The sequence below is a fragment of the Dichotomopilus funicola genome (assembly GCF_033296635.1).
Source record: "Dichotomopilus funicola strain CBS 141.50 unplaced genomic scaffold C8A04scaffold_41, whole genome shotgun sequence".
Classification (NCBI taxonomy): Eukaryota; Fungi; Ascomycota; class Sordariomycetes; order Sordariales; family Chaetomiaceae; genus Dichotomopilus; species Dichotomopilus funicola.
The window spans coordinates 243,128-263,784 of NW_026944062.1; the positions used below are offsets into that span (position 1 = coordinate 243,128).

The 20,657-nt window shown below is 54.9% G+C and overlaps 12 protein-coding genes across 12 annotated transcripts; 4 read left to right on the forward strand and 8 right to left on the reverse strand.

Moving 5' to 3' along the window:
- Positions 1-166: 166 nt before the first annotated feature.
- Positions 167-553, forward strand: C8A04DRAFT_29687 (uncharacterized protein; the record flags this gene model as incomplete). The annotated part of the gene is made up of 1 exon (XM_062781100.1): positions 167-553. One exon carries the CDS (start codon positions 167-169, stop codon positions 551-553), a length of 387 nt encoding a protein of 128 aa, XP_062636100.1.
- A 376-nt stretch (positions 554-929) lies between these two features.
- Positions 930-1,716, forward strand: C8A04DRAFT_38105 (uncharacterized protein; the record flags this gene model as incomplete). Its single annotated transcript, XM_062784113.1, has 6 exons — positions 930-1,008; positions 1,042-1,091; positions 1,125-1,235; positions 1,289-1,350; positions 1,429-1,480; positions 1,513-1,716. The coding sequence occupies 6 exons, from the start codon at positions 930-932 to the stop codon at positions 1,714-1,716; spliced, it is 558 nt and encodes a 185-aa protein (XP_062636101.1).
- A 217-nt stretch (positions 1,717-1,933) lies between these two features.
- C8A04DRAFT_29688 (uncharacterized protein) lies at positions 1,934-3,442 on the reverse strand (the record flags this gene model as incomplete). Its single annotated transcript, XM_062781101.1, has 2 exons — positions 1,934-3,190; positions 3,275-3,442. 2 exons carry the CDS (start codon positions 3,440-3,442, stop codon positions 1,934-1,936), a joined length of 1,425 nt encoding a protein of 474 aa, XP_062636102.1.
- Positions 3,443-4,504: 1,062 nt separating this feature from the next.
- Positions 4,505-5,417, reverse strand: C8A04DRAFT_38106 (class II aldolase and Adducin N-terminal domain-containing protein; the record flags this gene model as incomplete). Its single annotated transcript, XM_062784114.1, has 2 exons — positions 4,505-4,986; positions 5,039-5,417. The coding sequence occupies 2 exons, from the start codon at positions 5,415-5,417 to the stop codon at positions 4,505-4,507; spliced, it is 861 nt and encodes a 286-aa protein (XP_062636103.1).
- Positions 5,418-6,105: 688 nt separating this feature from the next.
- C8A04DRAFT_38107 (uncharacterized protein) lies at positions 6,106-6,678 on the reverse strand (the record flags this gene model as incomplete). The annotated part of the gene is made up of 2 exons (XM_062784115.1): positions 6,106-6,277; positions 6,347-6,678. 2 exons carry the CDS (start codon positions 6,676-6,678, stop codon positions 6,106-6,108), a joined length of 504 nt encoding a protein of 167 aa, XP_062636104.1.
- A 1,160-nt stretch (positions 6,679-7,838) lies between these two features.
- C8A04DRAFT_38108 (ATP-dependent RNA helicase dbp-3) lies at positions 7,839-9,795 on the forward strand (the record flags this gene model as incomplete). Its single annotated transcript, XM_062784116.1, has 3 exons — positions 7,839-9,419; positions 9,473-9,585; positions 9,642-9,795. 3 exons carry the CDS (start codon positions 7,839-7,841, stop codon positions 9,793-9,795), a joined length of 1,848 nt encoding a protein of 615 aa, XP_062636105.1.
- A 96-nt stretch (positions 9,796-9,891) lies between these two features.
- Positions 9,892-10,680, reverse strand: C8A04DRAFT_29692 (uncharacterized protein; the record flags this gene model as incomplete). Its single annotated transcript, XM_062781102.1, has 1 exon — positions 9,892-10,680. The coding sequence occupies one exon, from the start codon at positions 10,678-10,680 to the stop codon at positions 9,892-9,894; it is 789 nt and encodes a 262-aa protein (XP_062636106.1).
- Positions 10,681-11,143: 463 nt separating this feature from the next.
- On the reverse strand, positions 11,144-12,954 carry C8A04DRAFT_13029 (Rft protein-domain-containing protein; the record flags this gene model as incomplete). Its single annotated transcript, XM_062777555.1, has 2 exons — positions 11,144-11,216; positions 11,273-12,954. 2 exons carry the CDS (start codon positions 12,952-12,954, stop codon positions 11,144-11,146), a joined length of 1,755 nt encoding a protein of 584 aa, XP_062636107.1.
- Positions 12,955-13,326: 372 nt separating this feature from the next.
- Positions 13,327-14,169, reverse strand: C8A04DRAFT_13030 (uncharacterized protein; the record flags this gene model as incomplete). The annotated part of the gene is made up of 1 exon (XM_062777556.1): positions 13,327-14,169. One exon carries the CDS (start codon positions 14,167-14,169, stop codon positions 13,327-13,329), a length of 843 nt encoding a protein of 280 aa, XP_062636108.1.
- Positions 14,170-14,798: 629 nt separating this feature from the next.
- Positions 14,799-15,686, reverse strand: C8A04DRAFT_29695 (uncharacterized protein; the record flags this gene model as incomplete). The annotated part of the gene is made up of 1 exon (XM_062781103.1): positions 14,799-15,686. The coding sequence occupies one exon, from the start codon at positions 15,684-15,686 to the stop codon at positions 14,799-14,801; it is 888 nt and encodes a 295-aa protein (XP_062636109.1).
- Positions 15,687-16,740: 1,054 nt separating this feature from the next.
- C8A04DRAFT_12985 (uncharacterized protein) lies at positions 16,741-17,760 on the reverse strand (the record flags this gene model as incomplete). Its single annotated transcript, XM_062777539.1, has 2 exons — positions 16,741-17,230; positions 17,483-17,760. The coding sequence occupies 2 exons, from the start codon at positions 17,758-17,760 to the stop codon at positions 16,741-16,743; spliced, it is 768 nt and encodes a 255-aa protein (XP_062636110.1).
- A 1,048-nt stretch (positions 17,761-18,808) lies between these two features.
- C8A04DRAFT_38113 (chaperonin 10-like protein) lies at positions 18,809-20,431 on the forward strand (the record flags this gene model as incomplete). The annotated part of the gene is made up of 5 exons (XM_062784117.1): positions 18,809-18,962; positions 19,045-19,277; positions 19,336-19,546; positions 19,619-20,097; positions 20,153-20,431. 5 exons carry the CDS (start codon positions 18,809-18,811, stop codon positions 20,429-20,431), a joined length of 1,356 nt encoding a protein of 451 aa, XP_062636111.1.
- Between the last annotated feature and the right edge of the window lie 226 nt (positions 20,432-20,657).

Sequence of the window (20,657 nt, forward strand, 5' to 3'; positions counted from 1 at the left end):
ACACTGTTAAACCCTACGACCTGAGCTAATTGCCGTGCCGGCGTGCCCTTCATGAGGTCCACCCGGCCAATCCAACAGGAGCCAAGGCCCAAAACTAACAGTGCCTTCTTTCTACCTCCACCTATCCATTTCTACCCCCCTCCACCGTCTACTCGAATTCATCCTTATGTGTATGCTCGTCGTCGAACCCACCACTGATATCACCACTAATACCACCACTAAACCACCACCACAACACCCATACCCCATCACGCGCGGACTGTGCGCGCGTACTCGCACTCTCGCCGAGCTAGACGCACTTTACCCGAGCGTGGTGCCCAACGCCGGCGACGAGGGGGCCGACGACGCCGGTTCCGCGTGCCCGCGCCCGCCGCCTGCGGCGGTGACTGTACCGCTGCGGAGGCATGAGGGAAGGGAGGGGGCTGGGGTAGGTGGGATGCTGGAGATGGGAATACTGGAGATGGGATGCCAGGTGCGCTGGGTGGTGGTGGTGATGGCGGTGGCAGTGATGGTGGCGGCGGAGGCGGCGGTGATTGCGGTAGTAGATTGTTGATGACAGAGAGGGAAGCAGCGCAACTCGTCGGGGCGGTGGAGGAAGGGCGGCGTGCCGGGACCGGGGACACGGGAGACGGGAGGGTTCTCGGAGGTGCGGGGAGAAGGAAAACCCGTTTTGGTTGACTTAATGGACTAGTTATATAGCCTGGGCAGTTTTGGAAGTTGATATATCACAGTCCCTTTCAAGACATTCATTCTCATTGGCAGATTGCTACAGGTTGACGGCAAGGCTCTTAAGCTCTTTGCCCATCTGTGTCGAGGCAGGATTGGGCATCGGCGTCAGGTCCCCCGTGCTTCCCAAGCAGTCAATACCTAAACCCAGATCTCCCAACGTCTTGCCGACAGACCTCCGGTTGCGTCCCTCTATACCGACAATGGCAGATCCGCTCTACGTCGCCGGCTTGGCGACGGGCCTGGTCTCACCGGGCCTCCAGGCGTCCAGGTCGTCGCATCGTACCTTGACGCCTTGAAAATGCCGTGAGCAAGACATCGTTTACGCAAGACACCAGACCGATTGCCTCGACAAGGCACTGCAGGTCGTCGAAGGATCACTATCTCAACTCCAATAGGCACACCAGGCGTCAACCGCTGCGGTGCATGGTTGTCTCGACTCTTGCCGCCAGGAGCTCAAGGCGCTGCAAAATCTGATAGCCCAGCTCACCGGGGCCCGACCAGCTGCTGTTTGGAGGGAGAGAGAAGATCTAGGATCTGAGAAAAAAGGCTACGCTCTCAGTTTAGCCGGCCGCAGATCGAGCAGCTAGGATTAAGGCTACATAACACCAATACGACGCTTCAGTTAGCTTTATAGGCCCTCTGAATGTACATAGGTTCCAGCCTCTCAGGGCTGCCACTTAGTAATTAACAAGACACCAGTTCCATATCACGAGCCGGTACAGAGAAGCTAGCCGTGCTCGAATCGACTTTCGTAGCCTGTCAACGGGTATCATCGCCGTCCAGACAGAACCCGTAGCAATAGGGACTCCTGTTCGAGAACTCCACGCCGACCTTCCTCAGCTCCAGGGCATACCAGCGCACCTCGACCAAATCGAGACCCTCCTCAGCCAGCAGCTTACTATCGGCAACCTAGTGGGGAGTGCCATGCTACAGCAGGATGAACTCAGGATGACTGACAGAGTGGCGACTGGCCGGTTTCCTCTTTAAGTCAGGGCCGACGGTACCGTATGACGTCATTTATGGGACGGTGATACGGCAACTCCATCTCGATTTGCTACAGAAGCGGTGGAGGGACTTCCTTGGCCGGTCTACTCGGCGCAGTGGACGGCGCCACCTCCCAGAAAGACGCCTGTTGATCCAACAAGTGCGAGACCCTTGACAGGGCACCATATCCGGCCCGGGCGGGTCGACCGGCCTCGTCTTGCTACTTCTCCGACTTGTTCTCGTTGTCGTCAGATGAGGACGAGCAAGGTGTATCGTCATACCACGAGATGCCCCCTTCATCACCGCTGAGGCAGCGGTATAATATCATCGACCCTTGATCAACGGTCAAATCCTCCGGCCCTCCCGGCGAGCCCGAGCTTGGGCAGCCGAATGGCGTCCTCGTTTTGCTGGGGACGAAACGTTCACCGCTCGAGCTGGGCGAGGGCGGAGACGTGTTGGGCATCAAACCCGAGATGGTGCTGCTGCTGGGGCTGCTTTGAGACAGCTCGGTCGTTCCTGTGGGTTCGGTTGTTTTGGCACGCTCAATCGTCGCCGTGGGCTGGCTCGCCTCGGCGCTTACGGCCTGGGGCGTTTTCATGCGGGAAAGCCCCCTGATGCGCCGTCGCTCCGCCATCACAACATGGCGGTCCCGCACCGCCCAAGATGGACGCGGAGGCGGCGGAGGCGGTCCTTGGGGTCTGTACTTCAAAGCCATGGCACGGGCCACGACCTCGGGGGGCGGCCGGTACCCATCGAAGCCGTAGTCCTCCTCATTCAGGCCCGCTCCTATTGAAAGCACGATTTCCGCATTTCTCGGCTGATAATAACGTTCCTTCCAGCCAAAGCCTCGAGCAGGGACGATATCGCTCAGGTCAAGCAGCACATTGCTCTTCCAGTTCCTCGCCAGCGGGGACATGGTGGCGCTGAAACCGGCCAGCCAAAAAAAGTCCAGAGCTTCCTGCACTTTGCTCGGGTCGTTCTCTCCGTCCTCGGCGTACTCGTACAGTATGGCTGGGTATTCCTGATCGGGCTGCATAAAGCGCTTCAGCTTCATGCCGAAGGTCAGGCACGGGGGCCGTAGCCACGAAGGAGTCCCGTCGAACAGGCCGCGGAGAAGGGTCAACCAACCGTAGCACTTCTTCATGCGCGGGATTTTCGTTATGGCGCGGACACTTGGCATCGCGGCCGGGGTTTCGCCTGCCGCGCCGGACTCAGGAGAAGCACCAATGGCGGTGGCTAAGAGCTCTGACTGTTGGGTTGGCAGCTGAGGCTGGTGCTGTCGGCCCTCGTCGCAGAAGGCTGCTTGGTTTATTTTCGCATCGTCGTGGGAAGCTGGGTCGGGGATGACTAGGACGGGGCGTTGGGCGGCAACTGCTTGCTCGACGGCGGTCTCCATCATCTGGAGCAGGGCGGCATTCTGGCACTCGCGCTGCACGCCCCAGTATCGCAAGGTTTTGGGCGGCTCGAAGTCCCAAAACTAGAGGCGGGTTGCGTGGGTGTCAGCAAGAGGTAGCGAAGCAGAGACGCAACGAGGTGAGGCACGTTAACAATTAACACTGACCATCTTGAGAGCGAAGGGCCTTTCTTTGCCGAGGCGGACCTTCCGGACGCATCCATCGGCGCCGCCGCCGAGGCGGGTTTCGAATACCAGGTCCTCCGGATCAAAAGGGCAACGGCGCAATCGGGGTACCTTGAAGTGTGCGGCGGTGCAGCCGGGCGGACCGACCATGGACGCGTCGTCGCGGAATGCAAGGCCGAATCACTGCTTCATCTGACTCCCTTGCCATTCGCGGACGCGCTGTTGAGATTTCGGTGCATGCCCGCCATTTTCCCGAACCTGCGTGTCCGTCGGATGCATGGCTGGGGCGTCTGATGGGGCGAGCGACAGGCGGTGTTGAGTTAGACAAGCGGGCCAAAGAGCGGTGGGTGAGCCGGCACCTAGGTGTGAGTGGTGTCTTGGGGAGAAAATCCGTTGGTGGGCTGCAGTGCGTGGGTGCCTGCGTGACTGAGGCAGAGAACAAATGGGTCGTATAGACGAACGAAACTGAAGCCGAACGAGGAGTGGACGAAATTGAAGAAGAGCATGCTAATTGCCTTGCCCCGTTGGAAGAACTACTGGTCGAGTTCGAGCCCGAGCTCACGGCAGCCCTTCAAGATTTTGATCCGGAGGAATATTGTGACCCAGAGAACACGCGCCTGCTGCGGTTCTGGCGAGTCACTTGGGTCAGCAGGGGAGCTTGGCGACAATGAGCTATCTGACGACGAGAGACGGGCAGCCGAGGAAGCCGGGGTTGTGTGGGACAGACCAATCTCGCCTGAGGAGGGACAGCCTGACGATTCTGATCTTAACTCCCACGAGCTTGCTGCGTACGGGACTACGGGGGCTACAGGGGGATATCCAGGAACACGGACTACTGGTTTGCTAGCTAGAGGAGATCGAGGTGGAATAAAACTAAGATTGAATATGGGGATAGACTCTCGCCCACGATGGAATGCTTTTGACCTCGGCTAAGTGGGTAGGTAGTTTCCCTTCCTATTGGGGTAGATCAGGGCAGGTCGCTTTGATCTGGCCGCGCAGTGACCTAAGGTACTGATATATGTCTCGCTGGGGACTTTTGGCCTTGACCTTGAGCACTTTTTCCTCTGCTGGTTGCCATCCCAATTCACAAAACAAAATGTAACCCACTCAGTATAGTGCAATACAATCGAGCTATGCCAAAATACATCGATGTAATCGCAACGCCCGGCTCCAGGTATCCTCGTATTTGCGAACCCTTGCGAAGCTCCGACTCTATTTCCCCGAGTCGAGCTCGTTCACGTACAACGGATTAAGTTTCACCTCCCGCTCCCACAAATCCCAAGTCTTGCCCACGAGTTCGATCTCGGTTTCCCAGCTATCCTGAACTTGCCCCTCATTGAGATATGTCAGACCGTCCTTGCCGGCCCCATAATTCATGCCTGCGTAGGCCTGGTGGAGTTTCAGAGCCTCAGACTGGATCTCAGCGTTGACTACCGCGTAGTCGCCCTTGAAAGTGACCACCTTGATGTCCTTTGCTACCGCGGTAAACCCGTGTGATCTCATCAAGATAAGGTTGTGTGATGGGTAACGGCTGCTCCCAGTTGCAGTTTCATCCACGGAAGAATAATCTTGACGAGTTGAGGAGCCGAACTGGTCAGCTAGCGCAGCTCCCTGGCGCTGGTTGCGTACCAGAAAGTCTTGCTTATCGTTAGGAAGGTAGTGTTTGGTGATGTCAAAGACAGGCACGTTTGTTCCTACCGCGGTGTTAACAACTTTACCAATTGCGACATCAGAAATCGCACGTACCTAGGAAAGGAGTCATATGGTTGACCGCTCTGAGAGGAACATGGCTGATGCCATAAGAAACCAATGCACTCGGATGCCCATGGAGTACCACATTCAGATCCGGGTATTGTTTCAGAAGCTCATTGTGAATGAATCGTTCCATGGGCCCCGCTGGGATGCTCGAGTCGACCGACTCAGCGTCGCTTACACGATACTCGCCAATATCATTGCGCTTGGAGACCAATGCTGGTGCTAGTTGGTGCATCATGAAGAAGTTCGACGAGTTGGCAGGGTTTCTAACAGAAACATGGCCGTACCCATCGAGGACCCCACGGTTATGGAGAATATGGAGCGCCGTGATGTAGGAGGATAGCACTGCGGTGATATTTGCCGAAACCATTTTGTCGACGCGAGGACCGTGAAGTGTGAGGAGGCGGTGTTGCGTAGTGTAGGGAACGTCACGACTATTGGTGACCCAACGCGACGGGGCTGAGGGGTGGTGCTTCGACTGCGGAATAAGTTAATGAGTGCAGAAGGAGCCCAATATATATTTCTGGCGGAAAGACAGTGAAGCGAGATGGAGGTTTGGGCGATCCCGTGGGATTTGTGTGAGACAAAGTTTCATGCCTCGACACCGCCTGTCCCAGAATGAAGCGTGGATTACGAGCTGATTAGGCCATCTTTGAGTCGTGTTCCAAATTTATAAGCCAAGGTCGAACACGGCGTTGTGTCCGACATAAGACGTGATCGGAGCGCTCGCGCGAGGGACAGCAAATTCGGGAGGTAAACAAATAACCCTGACGGTCACTTAATGTTTATTTGGCGCTGCGGTTAGAGCCTAGGTGATATTAAATTTACCGTACCGTCCGTGCAACCAGCGAAGGAGACACCGGACCGGAAACTGGTGTCAGGTGCTGTGAGGGTATTTCTACGTGTGAAATGTTGACACGACAAACATTGTTGATGCTTTTTTTTTACAAAGATTTTATAATTGGCGGTGGAGATTTTCCGATGATTATGAGTGATAAGTAAAAATGAATGTAATGATGTGGGACCCCTTCGCCCAGCTCCTTCGCCACTACGTGGAGTTACCTCCCTCGTCCAAGCATCTTCTCTACTTCGCTACCGGCCGGCTTCTGCGCAGCGATGTCGCCAGGCTGGGTCATGTTGCTGCCCTGGGCCTGGGAGCTCTTTTTCTGGGGGGGACGCCGCATCATCATGTAAAGGCCGCCCAAGCCAATGGCACCAAGACCGATGTACCTGAATCTGCGTAGCAACCCAAGTCAGTTGCATGTCCCGATCAGAGTCACGTCGCTGCAAATAACGCACTTGACGTTGCTATCTGTAGCACCAATCCCTTCACCCATCTGCCCAGTGCCAGGAGTCTGTTGACCCAGGCTAGGCTTGGGCGGGTGAGGCATGGCCGAGCGGTAGTCGAGGCCAGAGGTCTCCAGCCTTTCCTTTTGATGGCTGGTCTGGTTTTCAGATGGGTAGTCAAACACAAGGTCAATGTCGTCCACGGGGTCATTTGTGTTACGCGTATCGTTGGGTGGGTAGCGGCCCGTAGGTGTTGCCAGTGGTCGGATAGCTGTGGCTGAGAAACACCGAGTGGCCCTCGGGCCGATGCGGACGGTAAGACGAGATCCTTTCAAGAAGTTCATGATAGAGCCAATAGTTATCACACAGGGTATTTGGATAATAGGGGACAAAGACAGCAGAGCCCAAATGAACTCTGGATCATGGAAGAAGGGGTTGAAATACACGCTCCTTGTCGCTGAGCTCAGGCCGCGGCGAGCTGGGTTGCCCACTCTCATCCATGACGTATGGCTGACAGTTCCATTTGGCGCGCGGGCGGAGTTACCGCCCGTTGACGGCTGCAACGAAGTGGCCGCGATGATAACATTGGATGGGACGATCCGACGAGACTCGCGCTAGACGGCTCCGACTGCTTCTAGGCCTTCTTGTCCGCTTCCGCGTCGTCTTGAGGTCGACACTTGGCACTCGTCACAGTTGAAAGCGGTGGGGTTGTGGCTCGTAATGGTTCTGAATGCCTGTGTTTCTCCTTCCGTACCGTGAATGCTAGGTATATCCAGGCTCGGCCTTAATGTTGACGCTGGAATCCGGCCCTTCAGACGACTTTGGGTTGATGGACTCCCCCTACCTAACCACTTCGTACATGGGTTCGCCAACGCGTTGCGCTTCGACCTGTTTCAGAGAGGACAGAGTAAGCTTGTTGTCGCGTTTTTTCTGTAGCAATCGCTATGCAACAATCTTTCGTCGCGGGATAGAGACTTGGAGTAGCTGCTACTGGAGAGCTGTGTAGCGAAAGCTGAGCGAAGTAATGTCCAGTCTGGTAAGAAAATGAGTACACAGAAGCACAGGCCACTTCTTTTCCCTGCGGGGCGAATGACGGGACGGGTGCAGGTGGGGGGAATAGGGGCGTATTGCCCCGGAAAAGGAAGATTTACGGAGGACTGGATAAATATATGGGATGCAGGTATTGAAATGGGAATAAGTAGCGTAGTGCCGCTCTGCACTTCCGGGACAGCGTGTGGTATTTTCCTGCGTTGCTGTCTTTGAGGACGGGTTTGTCGGGAGAGTTATCCCTCGACTTGACGACCATGGATGATGGATGCCAGGGGTAGGGCCTTTATCGATAAGAAAAACTCGGGAAAATTCCCAAGCCTTCATGTTCCAACCTTTCGCGATTCGAGATCCTCACCGAATGCGCCTGACAAGTAGCGAGCGAATTAGCGCTTGAGCCCTTTCACTTTCTTTTTTTCTCCCGTTTCCCGCGATTTGTCAATTCGTATATATAACTATGTCGACTGGAAAAAAACACGCGCGAAACGAGGGCGAGGACGGGAGCGCCCGACTTGCGAAGAAAGTAAAGACCGATGACCACGCCAGCACCGCAGCCGACAGCGACCCTTCCGCATTGAAAGTCGAGAAGAAGAAAAGGAAGCAAAAGAAAGAAAAGAAACACAAGAAAGATAAGAAGGAAAAGAAACAGGCACTAGAAAATGACGGAGACCCCGAGCGACAGGAGGGTGAAGTTGATGCCACGGCAGAATCAAAGGCTCAGCCTGTGAAGGAGAAGACGAAGAAAGAGAAAAAGAAGAAAGAGAAGAAACCGAACACCGATACCTTGGAGAAGTCGACCCCGCTTCCACATAACGAGACTGACACGTCGAATGGCACATCGGCGGTCGCAACTGGCACCATCCATCGCAACGGCGCATCCTATTCCTACCACCAGACCCGGACGCTCGAGGCTGTTCCACAAGAGCAGGTCGATAACTTTCTCAAGAAGCAAGAGATCGCTGTCCTGGACCCGACTGGCGCCAAACTCCGCCCGATTCTTCAATTTTCGCAGCTTCCATCCTCCAACTTGCTTTCCAAGAACCCCTTCGCGACGTTTACCGCGCCTACGCCAATCCAAGCGGCATCTTGGCCCTTCGCGCTGTCCGGTCGCGATGTGATTGGTATTGCGGAGACGGGGTCGGGAAAGACGATGGCGTTTTCTCTACCCTGCATTGAGGCACTAGCCTCCAGCCCCAAAACGAAGCATTCCAAGGGCGACCGGACCGCCTACGCGCGTGCCGTCGTAGTGTCCCCAACGCGGGAGCTGGCGATGCAAACGCATGCCGCTATGTCGTCGCTTGCGTCGCTTGTCGGCCTTTCCGCGGTGTGCTTGTATGGCGGCGCGTCCAAGGACGACCAACGTGCGCTGCTGCGCAAGAACAGTGGGGCGGATATCATTGTCGCGACGCCGGGGCGGCTGAAGGACTTCCTCTCCGAGGGTTGCGTATCGCTTTCCGATGTCATGTTCGCCGTTCTTGATGAGGCTGACCGTATGCTGGACAAGGGCTTCGAGGAGGACATCAAGCTCATTCTCGGCGGCTGCCCGCCGCGCGAGAAGCGTCAAACTCTCATGTTTACGGCTACTTGGCCCACGAACGTCCGCGGTCTCGCCGAGGGGTTCATGGTTGAGCCTGTGAAGGTCACAATTGGGAACCGCACACGTGCCGGCGAGGATGGTGAGGGCAATGGGTCTACTGAACTGCAGGCCAACACCCGCATCGAGCAGAAGGTTGAGGTGGTTGACCCGCGCGGCAAGGAGCAGCGCCTGCTCGAGTTGCTCAGGGATGCGCAAAAGGGTAGTGCCAAGAACGACAGGATACTGGTTTTCTGCTTGTACAAGAAAGAGGCCGTCCGTGTGGAGCAATTTCTGGAAAGGAGAGGGGTCCGCGTGGCCAGCATCCACGGCGACTTGCGACAAGATCAACGGACCCATAGTCTTGAGGCGTTCAAATCGGGCTCGACCACCGTCCTCGTCGCCACTGATGTGGCTGCTCGTGGACTGGATATTCCCGAGGTGAAGCTCGTCATCAATGTCACGGTAAGATCCCTTGTGATAAAGCTAGTAGAAGGGAGGCGGCTAACCGGGCGCAGTTCCCGTTGACCATCGAGGATTACGTCCATCGTATTGGACGGACTGGGCGCGCCGGTAAGACGGGCAAAGCCATCACATTGTTTACTGAGCATGATAAGGCCCACTCAGGATCGTAAGTAGTATAACATGACCTTGTTGCTAGTTGTCCGTGCTAACATCATCTCTCAGGTTGGTCAACATCCTGAGAGGCGCCAACCAACCCGTCCCGGAAGAACTCTTGAAGTTCGGCACGACTGTCAAGAAGAAGGCGCACGACTCTTATGGTGCTTTCTTCAAGGATGTGGACCTGAGCAAGAAGGGCACGAAGATCACTTTCGACTAGATACCATGGGCAGCGTGGAGTTGCCGGTGTAAAATTTCGTAACTTTTAGCTAATTCGCGAACATGGCCATTGCTCTCCTTCGTTCCCTTCCCACCTTCAAACAGTGACTGTATGCACATACTTCACCAGGCCTCCCTCAACCCTGATTTCATGACTATCCGGCAAGCTTCCAAGCGAATCGAAACTGCACAACACATCGACACTCCCCACCACCTCATCAATGACATACCGGCGGTTTCCATTCCTCTGCGCGCTCCCACCGTGCGGCAATTGCTCCCCACAAGGGCGCGTGTACGAGCTGCCCTCGACCCGCTCACAATTGGTACCCCACGGGATTGTATCGGCCGCGTTGGCATCCGTCCACATGTCCAAGTATGCGTCGCCGACCTGTTTAAGGAGGTCCCGGCTGGGTCGCTGCGCTGGATCCTCGATCTCAGCCCATGACTTATTGTGTATGTACCCGAGTGTTTTGGAGGCGTCGAAGAAAAGCGAGCCTGTTGTTGCCGCGATGGTGTCGATTGACGTGATGGTGGTTGCATCCCCCTCCGGGTGACGGAGTTGGGTCGCGAGGACGTAGGGGGTGGCGCCGGAAGCGGATATGACTAGCGTGTAGCTTGCGCATTCCACCGTATCGGCTGTGGAGCGTGACAGGTCTATTTTGAGCGGTTGGGAAAATACGGCGGTAGTGTCTAGTGCTGCCGGGGCATTATTTTCCTGGTATGTGGCGTCGGCGCTGAGGGGCAGGGAGGTTAGGTCACCGGCCTCGACCGCAGCCACAAACTGGGCAGCGGTTGTGAGGAGGTCCTCTCGGGTGCAGGCTGCTCGGATTGGAGTTATAGAGAAGATGGAGGTCCAAATTACGGCGAATGGGAGACGGGATAACATGGTGATGGTAAGTTACGCCTGGCTTGGGGGAAATCAGAACATGCGGGGACCCTGGGTGATGGAGTGGTTGCAGCGGTGGGGGTTGTATATAAGAGGGAAGCCTTCCTGCCACCGTTATTTGCCGATGGTGCGTTCAATCCAACCTACACAGGTATATTATATTCCGCTCTGGGGTTGGGCATGCGGCGGTTGATCATAGCTAAAGTAATTACATCTTTTTAGGCGGCTTCTGGGTCGGGTACGCTTCCAGTAGGTCTCCCGGGTGTTTATTATTCCGCACATCAATTGCCGTCATGGACCGGCATGATATCAAACCGGATTTATAATTCAATATATTTACTCGCAACATGAGACGATGATTGGGGTGACAGCCGCACGATCAGCTTGCTAGATGAATCCCGGTAATTCCCAGTTAATGCCAAGCCTTCGCGGTCCCCAGACAAGAACTTGAATCCTCTCCAGTTCAAGAAATGGATTTGCCTCGTCCACGAATGGCCTGATATGTGGCGAATATAAACTTTCTCTCGAAGAACGCGCTGTGAAAGGATTAGCGGGAAACGAACTGAAGCCACGGCTAGTTGCGTCAACTTACACCGCAACGACAAACGGCACCGCGACGGCTGTCAGCTTGACTAGCTCTATCAACGCCGCTTTTGCATTGCCCTGTGCCCCTGAAGCGACGATTTGTTTAACGAGTTGAGACGCCACCGCCCCGGCCAACATCGATCCCGCTGAGGGCAGCACGCCCAGCAGTTCAAACCCAACACCCTTTTGTGCAAAATGCCGCCGAATAAACACACCGCACCAAACGATTCGGCACGCCATGTTGATCCCATTGGCCACCACTAATCCAATAGCGCCCCACTCTAGCACTCGCAGAAGGATGAACCCAGCCGCGCCAAACACCAGCGTGAACACGCCCATCCAAGCGCTCTGGCGATGCACCTCCGCCCCCGTAGCGACCGATGCCACGAATGCTTCAGCAACGCCGTTGAGGGCGAGCAGAGGGATGTACCACATATAGGCGGCCAAGCAAGCCGGGGCGTCGGAGTCGGCCCATCGGGGGCCTGCGACAAGGGAAAGTAGCGGGCTGGCGGCGGTTGGGCCGAGAGTAGTAATGGCGAGAGAGAGGAGGAGGTAAGACTTGAGCAGGGACTGGAGCGTGGCATTTGCTTCTTGCGCGAGTGTTACTTCGGGTCTAGATTTGGGTTCCAGATTGTCCGCCGGTCCGTGGGTTTCCGTGGTTATCATTGCTGTACCCGTGGTAGACGTCGATGGGGCAAGAATCCGGCTGAAGTAACTGCGGCTGCTTTCCTCGACGGGCTGGAAGACGAGCCGGGCAAGGAGTCCACCATAGTTGTTTGCGAGGGCGTATACGCCTTGCGCAGTCGGCGTGGAGAGGACACTGACGAGAAACGTGTCGCCTTGGGTCAAAATGTGTTTCACCACGCTCTGTGTCATCATGCTGGATGCAAGCTGGATGGCGGGCTGGTAGAAATACGACATAATAAACATCGTGCTGCCTTGCTTCTCTTCTCGACTGGTTTTGGGTGGGAGATCCGGGATAGGCCGCAGGAAGAGAGAGAAGCTTTCTCTCTTTGCCAGTCCAGCGCCATGCCAAGCGTAGACTGCCAGAAGCCCGGCACCGTAACTTAACTGGCCCAACGCGAACGGAAGGACGCCAAAGTCGCGGTCAGACCCCCAAACTGCGGAACCCAGCGTGACTACACATCGTAGAAAGGTAGCAATAGACTCAGCGGCGGCTCTGGTCCCAAACTGTAGGCGGTTTTGCATGACCACGAAAGCGGGCTCCGAAAGCAGCTCTGTAATAGCGGCAAGGCCGTAGATGTACAATGATACAGCGAGGTTGGGAGCCGTTGCCAGTGTACTGGCGCTGACGGAGCTGAGGTAAAGATAACCTAGCAAGAACGACAGGGGAACACCAAGGGCGATCGCGAGATACCCAAGGTTGACCACCGCTTGGGTTGACTGGTTTCCATTTTTTTTTAGTCTGTTCTTGCTGTTGCCGGCGGGGAAATCAAGCGAGTCCTGTCTCTGTACAGCCACCCGTAAGCTTTCGCGAGCAAAGAAAATGACCGAGAGGTAGTACACCTCAAGTTGTGTCGACACGCCAAGTAGCTGGGCAGTGAGAAAGCGCAGCAGGACTTGGTTCGCGACAAACGTGACGGCCCGCGAAACCAGCTGCAATAAGATCAGCACCGAGGCGCCGTGGAGAGCCCGCGTCTTGGTTCCTGGGTCTTCCCGTGTCGCCATGCGGGGCCCTAGCATAGACAAATGCGGGCGGTGATGTGGTTTTTGAAGTTGGCGTGTTGATGAGAGCTTGAAGAACGAACATGAGGGATGGGACCATGCCGCACTGATCGAGTTAAAGATTGCCCAAGCCAGCGGGCCGCCACGTGGCTTTGATGCGAGCCCTGGGGTGGGCAAATAGACCCACGGAGCGATCCACTAAAACAGTCCAAACACAGGCCTCGAGACCCTGTAGTTACAGTGCTGTGGTGGATGATTTTGTTTCCGAACTTCCAGCTTGCATTGACTTTGTATTCCAACTAAGTACATAAATACCAAGAGGCCCTGTCCCCCGACCGCCCGCGATTCCGAGTCGGTTGGTCTGCTTCCATTTATTTACACGATCATGAAGCCTGCAGCGGCTGCCATTCCTGCCCCCACCAGCAACGCCAATGATGGCAGCTGCACAGTACTGCCCGCGCTATTGGGCGATGACGTCGAGGCAGCGAGGGTTGTCTCTGTTTGTGTTTGTGTCGGCTTCGTGCCCGAGACCCCCGAGCCAGGCCCTGCCGTTATTGTTGACGACGACGACGGTGTTCCGCTTGGCGATGCCGACGTTCTGGTTGACGACGACGACGTACCGGTACGAGGAGAAGAGGTCGAGTAACGAGACACCGTACCAGGCCAAATGAGGGATTTGCTCGACGGGCATCCGTCCTCGGACAACTGGCTGCTTCGGATGGACAAGTATTCGCTAGCCTCTAGATCCATGAAGTGCGCCGGGTTGATCTTTTCCAGGCCTGCCGTCACCACGATCGGCCGCTGATGGGCCGCGACGTAACAATTGTCGTACCCGGCGACTACGCTGACCGTCTCGATCCCGCTGACGATGGTCTTGTTGCATGCAGCGGTGAGCGTCGGCTCCGACCCTCCAAGCGCACAGTACCATGTGGTCGTGCTATCGTCGTACGGTTCCGTTGTCGTGCCGCCCCAGACGGAGCCCTGTGTGTGGAAGACCTGCGCGGGGTAGATGCCAGCAGCCCGACAATCGTCGTTAGCCGGCGATGCGGCCGTGGGACAAGCCACCTCAAGCGTAGTGACGGCATTCGCGTTAAGCCCGCTGCCCACTGTATTGACGGCGACGGCGGACGCTTCGAGGGACAGTGGTTCCGAATCGACGAGGAAAAGAGTCAGAAGCCCCGTCGACTGCGCCGCTACTAGCGTGAGCGCAAAACTCATTGCCGTCAGCGACACCATGATTTGCTTCATGTTGAGTGGAGAGAGGGATTCCAAGGCGGATCGATTCTGTGGGGCCATTGGTTGAGGGATGAGCAGTGAACTATGAAGGGTCGGAATGGGAACTGGGGGACGAGTTGACCATGTTGTGGTTAATTATGGGCGGGTCGAGTTTTTGTGACCTACTAGGCTACTAGGTAGGTAACTAGCCACGGCCCCCAACTCGTGTTGGCACGCTGTGAGGCGCGCCGACTGCGTACCGTACTCCGTAATTATCGTGACACCGACGGCCCCGAGCGCTCGAAGGATCAGAAACGAAATTGCAACCCAACTTTTCTTGGCAGTAGCCGCACCCTGGACTGGCCGGACCGCTCGGCTATCCAACGCGCATGAACCTGGCTCAGATCTAATAACCGAGTTGGGGGCCAAAGATCTCACTGCTTGCATTCACGATACGAAAACCCGTCAAAGCTAAATTGAGAAGGGAGGGAATGGGTTTTGGTCTGCATTACGGAGATCCGTATCCACGCGCCACGATTTATCATTTCACCGTCGGGAATCTAGGGAGACAATCTCTCATGGCCGGTATAACTACACGACGCCGTTCCCTCCCCATCGTCTCTTCCCGATCCCTACATCGGGAGAATGGCACCCAGCAATCCAGCCACCAACACCGCCGCCAATCCTCCAACGCTCCTAGATCTTCCAGCACCGGCGACAACAGTCGGAGCCGGGGCCTTGGTGTACGACACCACCGGCTTGGTCGTAGGTTCCGGTTCATCATAGAAGCTCGACGCTAAGGTAGGATCAACAGTCCCCACCACGTCGGAAAAGGAGGGAGCAACTACCGGATCGGAACTGGCTGGGGTGCTGGTGGGGACGGGATCAACGGTAGGATCGAAGCTGCCGATAATATCGGCCGAAGCCGGTGCGGGAACGGGGTCGAAGCTACCCTCGGGACTGAGCGTCTCTGGTAAAAACGATGAAGATTCACAGGCCTCCGTGGGAACCGCCGAGCCGGTGCTGGCGGATATCCACTCCCAGATCCGGCTGGCCTGGGCGGCGTCGGTAGCGCTGATCGAGATGGTCTTGTAGTCGGGCACCTGGCTAGAGACCAACACAAACGAGGTTGCGTCGACCCGGGAGTACCACTCGGTGACGGACGGAACGGGGACGCCGAACGTGAATGAATCCGAGTCTGAATCGAGAAAGTCGACCCCAGGATTGACGACGGCAGCGGCATCAGTGCCAGGGTCTGAGGCATCGATGATGGGGGCCAGGACGTCCAAACCCGGAGCCGGGACAGGGGCTGAAGGAGGAGTGGCGTCGCTTTCGTGGGTTGTGGGCAAACTATCGTCGATAGTATCGGGCGGTTCTTTACCGTCCGACCAAACCGCGGCAGTAGAGCCCAGGACAGAGTCCAGGGCGACTACAGATCTTTCGACATGGTCGTCCGGCCCCGCGAGAGCGCGGGCGGGGAGCGCGATTAGTGTCATGGAAAGACACGCTAAGGCTTTCATGGTCGCTTTGATGACCGCGTTAAACGAATGGCAAAATTGCAAGATGAGGTAAACGAATGACTGAGAAGAGGAGCCTGCCACAACGTTTTGTGGTTGCGGTGAGAGAATGGAAGGAAGAGAGTAATTAGAGGTATGCGGTCGACTTTATATGACATTGTATGTACCCGCGGTATGTCCATCGTTCGTCATTTAATACGCCTGGCCTCCCGACCTCATAGCTAGCGTCGGCGGCGGAGTCCATCACAAAATTCTGTAATGAGTGGTCCCAAGACATCTCTGTGTGCCTCGATTGTCACCAAATCTCCGGATGTCTCGCTGGTCATGCCAGGCAATAATTAATACTCGGGTCTGTACACGCAGATCCCACCAACAGTTCGGCCAAATTCTTCCGTTGACTTGAGAAGGGTCCGAGTGTTTTGCCTGGGGCGGTAAATTAGGTGTTCTTCTGTACGACCAAGCCGGACGCCAAATCAGTTCTTCTGAGCGCCGCAAAAGGTTCAAAGTTTTATCTTGATGGACGACCCCAGAACAAACTCTGGACCACGGCGGCATGAACCCGTTCAACAACGACGATGGAAGCTTCCTAACTCTGTTCCTGAAACGCACAATGGCTTGTCGTCGGCGTTTTTTATTTGCGCAAAGATACACGGCGGCTGTTTTTTAGAACGACTGTGGGTGTAATTAACGATATTGGGCCTGAGAGTTAATTACGGAAATGGTTATCTAGAGGTCGCACACAAGGCCAATGTACCCGGCATATTCATCACACCCGCGCATGGAGCAGATTGAAAACATGCTGCCAGTTGCTTTTTGCTGTCACGTATCTTGACCAGGGTTCAATGTAATCTCCGACTCTCTAGAGCTATTTAGCCATGCCGACACAAGGGTGGCTCCTCATTGACACTTCTCGCGGTTTCTCCATCTAAGCGCCGGATGTCCACCCTGGTAGTTTCAAGTAAGCCACTCCGCTACATTTAAGAGGCTTCGGTGCCGTTTGCTACGAATTTGTCGGCGATTCAGTGTCCTCAACCTAATGTATTGAGCCTTGGAGCTGTCACTTACGAGGCATCTGTTCCAGGATGCTCTGCACGGTGGACTCGTACTTGGCTGGGTCGTGGTAGTTCCAAATATCCGGAGCCATGCGAATGCTTCTCAACGCCCAGTACGCTAAGAACCCCCCGTATTCGTAGGGAACTCTAATGATGGCGGGCAATGGAGGGGCTGTTTCCTCGGCCTCAATATCCGGTCGCTCAACGCCATAGCCGATGGAATCCAGGATACTGGCGCCTTCCTCGTGCAGAAGGATCGGGATGCCAACATGGTGGTACCTCTTGTCGTCTGTTGTCCAGTCAAGGTGGCTTGCAGGTAGCTTTCCAGGCAAGGCTTGCGTGAAGCGGTCCGGCACGGTGGGGATGGGGTCGCCCATTACCTCAACGCGGTAGGTAAGAATGTTGCTCTGGCCAAAGTGCTGGCAAAAGTTTGTGTTGCCGACGCGGGGGGATCCGAGAGTGAGACAGGTGATCTCGGCCTCGGGCCATTGGGTCCTGCACTACAAGGCGCACAAGACGGCCAGAGCACCGCCTAGGCTGTGACCACAAATCTCGATCTTTGCTGGCGGGTCTTGCCCGAGAAGGTGTAACATGGTCTTGCGCAGGCGATCTTCATCGTCTACCAAATTGTTGAAGGCAGTCAGAAAGCCGTCGTGTACGAGGACCGGCGAGCACTGATCGGGAAGCCAGTCGATCTGGGTCATTTGGAACGCCACATCGGTCCAGACGTTACCCCAGAACCCCCACCACCGTTTAGGCCTGATGAGGCTCCCAACATTGATGGGAAAATCGGTTCCCCGGAAAGCCAGGACGATGGTGTGCTGGTTACGGATCCCTAAGTGGACGTGGGTGTTGGGCGTTAAGGACCTCAGGGTATGCTTGAAGAACGGCGTGATGATCTCGAGAGACCGGTACCTGAAGTCTCCTTGCAAATCAGTCGCCGCCGACCGAAACTCGGGCCCGTCGTAGTAAGCCCAGTGGGCATATCGGACGAGATGTTGGTATTTCTTTAGAATCTGTGCCATTGTAAGAAAAGAAAGAATGCTTAGGTTTCTTAGGTTGTGATATTAAAGGTCACACTTCATTAATCATGCTAACGCCAAGACGTCGTTCACTGATGTTAATTAGATTAGGTGGGCCATTGGCCCATCGGCAAGTGCGATCGAACATCCTAAGTTGGAACATTGGGGAAAGTATGTTTATGCCTGGTGAGTTCCCTACATCCTTCTCTTTCTGGGGAAGTCCTGAAAATTGCGATAGGTAGCTAATTAACCTAAGGTCCCGCAGAGCAGCAAAGAGATGAAGTTGAATTGGGACCAGTTAAGGAGGTTCCAATCCGTTAGAAAAACGGCTGGGTAATTATCACCGTTGTTGACTGTTCTCCTACTAGAATGTAATTATGGGTAGTTCATGGACTTCATATTATTAATGATAGTTATAATTAACGCTTAATTAATTCCTTTGTTCCTGTCGGTCGCTAAATTTCTCATACATTGAGGGTTCCCGTTTCCAGGCCAGACAGACGTATGGCTGTCATCAGTAGACAATGGAGTGGTCATGCATGCGCAACCTTACGCCTTTCCCTTCACAACCAGTCACGCGCTACTGGGTATGTGGTTGTGTTTTAGCGGGTTGCTCCTCCCAAAACGCATGCGCGTCGGGGATTCGGGGGCAGATCGCGTTAAGCCCACTAATAATTATTTTCCCCGGAATGACTTGACGTCATGGAACTTCGCCACGAAGCTTTCCAGCCGCAAATTCAAACTCGTCCACGGAGTAATGACGAGCTGGTGCCTTCATGATAAATCTATGATGCCTACATCTTTACTCAACTGCTTAAGCGACCGCCCAAGACTTAATATTCAATGAAATCGCTACAGACGGGGTAATAGCCCACAAATGGTAGAAGAGGATAAGACAGTGAAGACATCAGTCAAGTATTATCCTTTGGTTTCGGCGGTCCAAATTTCCGGAAGAGCTGGTAACCAAAGCATACTTGGTGATATTGATATACCCCAACATCATCAGTTGTCTACAAACCTCAAACACAAGAATCGCCAACGTTCACCCAACATGACGACTTCCCAAGCAGCTTATATGGTTGAGCGGGCCGTTGGACACGACCAGGAGTACATCAAGCAGGATGTTGCGAATTACAATTTAGTAGGGGACTCGAGTGAGACGATGAAGGCATTGGTATGGCAGGGGAAACAAAAGGTTCAGGTCGGTATGTCAAGTCCCTGCCTTTCCTTGATTCACATGGATTACCGAATTTATGACGGGATATTGACGAGCCTTCATGGACACAGTCGATGTTGCGAAACCAAAGATTCTCGAGGACCGGGACGCGATTCTCAAGGTGACTGGGACGACTGTCTGTGGTAGTGACCTCCACTTACTCCACGGAGCTATCATTCAGCTTGCCAAAGGCGATATCCTCGGCCACGAATTTTGTGGTGTGGTCGACCAAGTTGGACCTGGGGTCAAGAACATTCAGGTTGGCAAGCGATATGTTGCGGCGTTCCAGATCACCTGTGGAGAGGTAACACCCCCCCTGCAGCTTAAATGCTCTACCGGCGATTGACCATGTTTTCTCCTAGTGCTTCTATTGCAAGCAAAAGCTTTCCTCGCAATGTGAAAGGACGAACTCCAACAAGACTGCCAAGGCCATGTATGGGTCAAGGACGGCCGGCCTGTTTGGCTACTCGCATTTTACTGGCGGCTTTGCCGGTGGCCAAGCTGAGTATGTTCGGGTGCCGATAGCGGATGCCAATTTGTTAGAGATCCCGGACGCTGTTCCAGACGAGAAGGGTAATTAATCTCTTCTTATCCCTTGTGTATCACCTACCCTCCAACGATAGTTTTGGCTCACCCTGCGCACAGCACTGTATCTCTCTGATGTTCTCCCCACTTCCTACAACGCAGTGAAAGACACCGCCGTTTACCCCGACGACCATGTCGCGATCTTTGGTGCTGGCCCCATCGGACAAATGGCTGGAGTGTTTGCTCTCGGCGAAGGCGCGAGCAAGGTCATTTTCGTTGACACGGAGCCTAGACTGTCCGCCCTTTCCAACCGATGGCCAGCCGAGCACAAAGCAAAGCTGGAACTTTTGGACTACAAGAAGCTGAGCTTTGGTGTGACTACCAAAGACACAGTAGTCAGCAAGCTGAAGGGGTTGTGCAATGGACGCGGCCCAGATGTGGCAATCGAGTGTGCGGCGGGCGAGTACGCGAAGGGGTGGATGCATTGGTTGGAGATGTCACTAGGTGCCGAGACGGACACGAGCGAAATCCTCAACGAGATGATTGAAGGTGTCCGGAATTATGGACGCGCCGGGGTGACTGGCGTTTATGTCGGATACGTACGCCACAAGACCTCCCCTGGGCGTAACTTGAGAGAAGCTGACTCGTTTCCAGACTAATCACCTCAATGTCGGCTCCTTGATGCAACGTGGTATCCGGCTTATTGGTAACGGGCAGGCTCCCGTCATGAAGTACTGGGAGGAGTTGCTGGCCGCGATTCAGGAGGGCCAGCTGGATCCCACCCAGATGCTGTCGCACCGGTTTCGATTGGAGGACATTGATAAGGTTTACTACAAGTTCGACGCCAAGGAGGACAACATTCAGAAGGTCTTCGTTGAGACCAAATTTTCGGCCCCCAGGGCTGAAGGTACCCCTCAGCTGACCGTGTGTTAAGGTTTAAACGCCTCGGATCTCTTCGGCAGGATGGTTACGCCTTTGGCACTGTAAGGCGGTGATTATTCAACGCCAACACGGGGTAACGGAATTGGTGGCAAAATTGATAAATGCATGGTCTGGAGCGTTCGCTGCGCTATTAAACTTAAAATTGAACTTTTGGGTATGGACATAAGGGAAGTCTAGATTTCAATGATCGTATCTCCTCCAACCTGGTACCTATCAT